At 39.8% G+C, this 6,559-nt stretch overlaps 2 protein-coding genes across 6 annotated transcripts in view; both read right to left on the reverse strand.

The window, feature by feature from the left end:
- Nucleotides 1-4,027, reverse strand: part of LOC107726208 (transcriptional repressor CTCF-like) — a 10,954-nt gene extending 6,927 nt beyond the window's left edge. For both annotated transcript variants that reach the window (XM_016535739.1, XM_016535734.1), the window contains exons 1-4: nt 3,882-4,027; nt 2,628-3,164; nt 2,200-2,539; nt 1,925-2,095 (exon numbers count right to left, since the gene is read on the reverse strand). In XM_016535739.1, the coding sequence (XP_016391225.1) occupies nt 1,925-2,095; nt 2,200-2,539; nt 2,628-3,155 (1,039 nt within the window). In that variant the 5' untranslated portion in view covers nt 3,156-3,164; nt 3,882-4,027. The remainder of the gene's footprint in view (nt 1-1,924; nt 2,096-2,199; nt 2,540-2,627; nt 3,165-3,881) is intronic.
- A 98-nt stretch (nt 4,028-4,125) lies between these two features.
- LOC107726225 (protein FAM65A-like) overlaps nt 4,126-6,559 on the reverse strand; it is a 64,485-nt gene continuing 62,051 nt past the window's right edge. For 3 of the 4 annotated variants that reach the window (XM_016535763.1, XM_016535757.1, XM_016535772.1), the window contains 2 exons: nt 6,086-6,176; nt 4,127-5,637 (listed from right to left, as the gene is read on the reverse strand). In XM_016535763.1, coding sequence (XP_016391249.1) covers nt 5,540-5,637; nt 6,086-6,176 — 189 coding nt within the window. In that variant the 3' untranslated portion in view covers nt 4,127-5,539. Of the gene's footprint in view, nt 5,638-6,085; nt 6,177-6,559 lie in introns of all 4 variants that reach the window. The other variant, XM_016535750.1, reaches the window with a different exon arrangement.

Consider the following 6,559-nt stretch of genomic DNA (forward strand, 5'->3'; position numbering starts at 1 on the left):
GACAAATCCCCGACAGTAAACTGCCTCGTTCTATTTATGAGGTACTGACACGGAGTTCAAATGTCCTGTGTAGACACTAGACAGACTCAACCTGTTGCAACGCGGCGGTGTCGCGTCCGGTGTAGACACGGTTCACTGTTCTGCTACTGTTATTACACTTGTATACAAAACTTCGTATTATGCTTGTTATAGAGTGCGTGACGTCTCATGCACTACCGCCGGAGGCTGTAGACAACCGCGGTGGCAAGCAACCACCGCGGTGACGCGGTTGTCACGGCCACCGTCACAGCCCTAACACAGTCAGTTTTGGAACTAGGGATGTCAACGATTAATCGATGATCGATTAATTGTCGATAAGAGATGCAATCGATTAAAGCTATCGATGGTCGATTAAGTAGTTTAATTTTGGGCTGCGTGCGGCTCGTGCGCAAAACACGTGCGAGCGGCTGTGAGTGACAGTATATAAATGCATCATCATTCATTCATAACGTACAAATTAAGCTTTTAATGCGATTTAAACTTTAAAAGTGCTTTAAAATAGAAACAACACAAAGTTCTTCAACATTGAAAGCAATAGAAATGTAGTAACTAAGTCATTTCCCCAGATAATTCTTTCATATCGGGCTCTGCGCTTTGCAGGGCTGTGGGACACAGGACAGATAGGCTATTCATTCCTACAACTTGTTAATTCGTTCCTACGACTTATTAATTTGTGGCCACTGTCCATGTTTCATTAATTTTGTTCCTTAAATAACCCATAATTTAACTAAAATGAGGGAACAAATATGTTATTTTACATTTGATTAATTTCTATAGTATTTCTTAACTGAATAAAAACTTACTTAACCTGAAAAGCTCTCTTTATTCTATTGCATTTATTTGTGCTGTTTGCAATTTTTTTTATTTGCGTGCAACGTTGTACTACACAGGCATTAGTAATCAAACACAGAGCATCATAACAGACCAAATTAATGGAGCACAAATCGCCAACTCCAGTGGTTCCCAAACTGAGGGATAGTGTACAGTCAGCAGATTATTTTGCAAAAGAAACCTCTGCAGGGTGATAAAGACTACACTGCGTAATTTTCCCGCTTATGCGGCCACTTGCCTGATAAGTAAATAATTGAACGCAAAATATTAATTTGACATTTGAATTACCTCAATATGACTCACAGTACCCGATTGAACGCTACGTTTTCAGTTGTATTTGTGGTTGTATCAATAACAGACCACTAGATGGCGTGATTGAAGAATCAGAGAGAGTTGTATTGTAGGGAGCAATGTAGAAATATATATGAACGATGCATGGTTCTGCTCTAAGCATGAAAGTTACAAGTTTGTCAAAGGACTTCCAGTGCCAGATAAACGTAAAGCAGATTATAAATATACTTAAGATACACATATACCAAAACAACGCGTCTACACCAGACGCGAGCGGCGCAATTTGACAAAAGCAAATAGAACCCAGTGATATTCTCTGCTGTGGATGCGGCGCGACAACAAATTCATGACAGTAAACTGATGCCACATTCAATTTCTGACAAACTCCAGCGCTTTGAAAATATTTTTCTCTACAAAAGGGGGGCCCGGCAGAAAAAAAGTTTGGGAACAACTGGCCTACTCAAACACACAATATTTAATTTATTTTAATTCATACAGGCCTACCTCATGTTGCACGTTTGCACTTTTTGAGAAAAAAAAATGGCACAAAAAAAAAAAGAAAAAAAATTATCAGGTCTATGTGCAATCCCTCAATTTTTCACGTTATATAAAGTTAAAATATTTTGCCTGTAATTTTTTCTTATATCGCAATATAATATCGATATCGCCTGGACAGTGTAAAATATCGTGATATGAATTTTAGCTCATATCTCCCACCCCTACTAGATAGCCTATAAATTCTAATGCACTTGAGATCATGTACCTGTGTGGGTGTTGAGGTGGTTCCTCAGCAACGTCACAGTCCTGAAGGCTCGTCCACAAAGATGGCACTTGTGAGGCCTCTCATCCGTGTGGCTCTTCATGTGGCGGTCCAGATTGGAACGGCGCGGGCAAGTGTAACTGCACAGCTCACACTGGAATGTCTTCTTAACACCTACACGCAGACAGTGATTTAGACCCAGCACAGATCTGATACGGACACTATACTATAATATCATGCAAGTGTCTGTTCATTCTGTGTGTATCACATGTTCTCACCTTTCTTCTTGATTTTGGTTGGTTTGGGCGGTTTCATGTTACCCACAACTTTCTCAGCATTGACTTCAGAGAGCAGTCCCTCCTGCTGCTCCTCCTCAAAGTCATACACAGACACGTCCATGTCTTTATCGCCCTCTGTGTTATAACGCAGCTTGCTTTTCTTTGTCTTCTTGGCCTTTTTGACAGGGGGTGTGTAGTCTGGATCTTTGGACCAGGCGGGGTCTTCATTTTGGGCCTCAACCATATCCTCCTCCTCCTGATGTGGAGGCTGATCATCTTGGGCCTGGAGCTCATCTTGCTCCACAGTTTCCACTTCTCCATTTGCACCCACTTTGACCACCTGTAGGAGAAGATATATCATTTAGATTCACCAGAAAGTCACAGCATTTAAAACGTGTAGTCTGATCAGAACAGAAAATATGACCAACCTGGAAGCCCTCAGGCAATGGCAGGGTGTGACAGATGACCGGCTCCCCATCTTTAGGCATGCCAGTGGCATCCACCAGCGTCCCCTGCAGCTCTTCCACAGTGGCGGCAGTGACAGGCACAGCTGAAACAGGCACCTGCACCAGCTGCAGCTCTCCCAAGCCCAACTGCTGCTCCTCCATGTTCACCACCTGCAGGGTGATAATCTGAGTATCATCGACGGTGGTGACCGTGGCTTCATGGGCGGCACCAACCACACTAACAGGTGCACCGACAGCAGCCTCCATGACTTCGGTCTTCATCTGGAACAGGGCAGGGTCCAGGGAGTCCATCACCATCAACTCCACACTGCTGTTGACAGCTTCCCCCACAGGCTCTCCTTCAGCCTGGGCTTGCTCTAACCCAGCAGCCTGCAGCAATTCAGCACCCACTTCCTCATCTTCTCGTCGCCTTTGGTATGTTTTACATTCCTTGGCCTTGAAAGCATCCCCTGCATCTTCCACCACTGCCTCAGTTGGTCCCCCTTCCATGGGTAATACCTACACCAATTAAAACTAACAAAGTTAGAATGCAGCACTAAATGTAGGATGCTAAAGTTAAAGTTAACTGACAGCAGTCTGGACTGTGTTTGTTTACTTGCACAAACTGAGACGGCCTGCTATCAACCTTGCAAACGTTGAACAGAGTTGATTTGGCATTTCCATAGACATCCACAACTTCTGTGTTTGTATAGCATTCTGTGAGTTTACCTGTATCAAAAATGAATACTTCATCTCTCTACACCCGTGCCTCCACCACTTTCTGCCTCCGATGAACGAACTATCTGTCTCAACTTTGCTTCTTACTACCTAGCTCAACCTGTTGGGATGCAAACAAATCAAGTCAATGTCTAAAACAAAACACTTTTAGTTTACAGGTCATACTAGTCAAAGCTCTTTTCTCTTGATCACACCCCCCCCCTTTCTGTTATTTTGTTTTTATGTAACTTATGTATGCATATATGTGTGTGTGTGTATTATATATATATATATATATATATATATATATAAACTTATAGTTGCTTATAATAACACTAACAATAAACAACCTCGGCAAACATGCAAGGTTATAAATGTTTTTTGCTAAATTTTCGATAACGATAGAGGGAGACAAACACCCCCCGCCAGCCGCCTGGACTGGGAGCCCCATCGTGACACCTAGAGGCCGATTAAAGCTCCTGCAAAACTCCCCCTTTCGGAAAAGTAGTGCTGTTTTACCTGCGTTTGGTGATTTACTCTCGCGTTGAAAACGATAGAAAGCCCAGGGTTTGTTCTTCCTTCAGTACGAGACAGAGTAAAATTGCGTCCTTCACCTCCGGCGGTTTTAATCCTCTCCCGCTTTTGCAGAGTAGGCTCCGCACAAAATGGCGGCCCTGAGCTGAAACGGAGTCCTGTGTTATGTAATACTGTTTTTTTGAACATGCATGCATTAATGTGGAAATGCTTCAGTTATGTAATTCCTTTATTTTCCAATTTTCTTTGTGACAAAGTACAAATAACAGGTGTCAAATTTGTTAATAAATAAGTCACCCAAGTTTTAGTGTCCATAATTTTAATAGTTTCCTTTACAGTTGATGTCAGCAATATCCTTGTCAGACAATATACATATTTAGAGTAAATAAAAAAAATCAAAAGTAAATCACTTCTTTAATGCTGCACAATCTGTAGATAATAATGAAAAATATATTTAAATCTGTTCTGCAGTTTGCAATCCTAAACCGCAGTCTCGAGTTTTAAATAAAGTCTATCTAATTCTCTTGCTCCCCATACTACTTTGAGGCACTTATACACTGAAGAGGCGTTCTTTGTCATATTTAAGTCTGGAACAGATTGAACTAGAAAATAATGTTATGTAAAAATGAACAAACCTTCTCTGGTTCCAACTCAGAACCTTTCTGTCTAGCAGCACTGGAGAAATGCTCTGAGTCAAACATGATCTATGGCCATTCTAAAGATCACAAGCATAGAAAGGTTGTCGGAACCTATCGCAAAAGGCAATATTCACCACAGTTTACAGCTTTCACTCATAATAATGATGACATCTTGATAAAAAATGAACAGCTTCACCACTTTTACAGCAGATATTACAATGCCAGTGGCTTAAATGTGAAGTGCATGGTGAATCAAATCAGATCTGTATTGGCTATTGAGCATTTAAACAAAATTACAACACAAAACATTTATACTTCCAATGGAATATAGATATATATTCTGTATCAATAAAGCATATGACAGTATGGAATGGCACTGTTACTATGGCAACAAGGTCCCTATGAAAGTTTGGGATTAATAAAGAAGTAATTCCCAAGAGACCCCCTCAGCTACCAGCATACATTCTCCAATCACTATGTACACACACAAGCACTCTTCACAAAGTGGACAATCAGATTCTCTATGTATTCTGCAGGTAGTCACTGCCCAATAAAGCAATAAAGTGAAAATAACACTTGTTATCTCCCATCAATATCAGTCATCACTTGTATTACTGATCAGGGTCCAGCTTCATTCCACCAATGATGAAGGCAACACCATTGGGCCGAATCTTAAGGCAGCAAAACATTCTTTATAAACCCATTGCCACCTATGTATCTTACCACTTTACAGTAGTTCATCTAAGGCCATATCCAAAATATTAATAACATACAGATTGACACACAAGTCCTCTTGTCCAATGATTGTATAACATCCGTCCACATCTTTAAATGCAATGCTGACACTCTATCTGCAAGAGTGTGATTACGCTGATTTGTGCCATTAAAACGGTTTGATAGTTTTTAATAGTGTGCATTTATAGTTTGTAATTGGCATGATCATGAAGGTGAGGATACTGAAACACAAGTTCATTATTTTCGACAAGTATCGGTCAGTTGATTGTGTCAGAAAGCCGTACTGGCCATGCTGCCAGGCGCAAAAAGCCGGGACATTCCATCTTGTGAGGACTCAAGGTGTCGATGGGCCATCTTCCCCTCCTCACCTGCAATTAAAACAAATAAAACACAAATAAGAGACATTGTCCTTCTCTCTAAAATGCCAATACCTTTCAGTTAATTAATTTGTATGCATTTAATTAAGAATAAATAAATAAAAACACGAATAACTATTTTTTTTAATAATATTTTCTTTAGCATTATTTTATACAGACTGCAAAACTTTTTTGGCAGATTAAATAGTTTTTCAGCTGAGAATAAGTATAGAATTGTACATTCAATATAGAATTTTTGCAAACTTTTAAGATTTGATCAAATTCCTTGAATCTTTCAGCATGTAAATTCATTTTTAAATTCTCTGATCTTTGCAATTTTTCCATGGCTCACTGTGGGAACACATTTGGAACACATTATTTGCAGCAAATCCATTCTTTCACTTTCATTACTGATCTTTCCTTCGTGTGTCCATTTCCTCTGGTTTAGTCCACTGCTTACCTAGCACAAGCAGAGCTTGTTTGGCAGCATCCCTCACATCCTCCTTATCTGTCCGGCACAGATACACCAGCTGCTCGATGCTCTCTTTGGCCTGTGATGCACAAACACAGACAGCAGGGCACTTTACTTAAAGTCCTCCACAAACACTGATGTGTGATGCTGCATATAACCTGATTCCCACTCAGATTACTAGAGCACATCTAACCACCAAGCTCTTGATGTTATGCAAGCATATATATATATATATATATATATATATACACACATACATATATGCGCGTATATATATATATATATATATATATATTAATTAATGTTTTTTTTTTTAAAGTCTCCTTTGCCTCACCAAGGCTGAATGTTGATCAAAAATACTTGTTTATAAATAATAATCTAAAAACAAATTGCTTTCTATTTTTAGATATTTTAAAATGTAATTTATTCCTGTGATGCAAAGATGAATTTTCAGCATCATTA

The sequence above is a fragment of the Sinocyclocheilus rhinocerous genome, unplaced genomic scaffold (genome assembly GCF_001515625.1).
Source record: "Sinocyclocheilus rhinocerous isolate Xijiao unplaced genomic scaffold, SAMN03320098_v1.1 scaffold553, whole genome shotgun sequence".
Lineage (NCBI taxonomy): Eukaryota > Metazoa > Chordata > Actinopteri > Cypriniformes > Cyprinidae > Sinocyclocheilus > Sinocyclocheilus rhinocerous.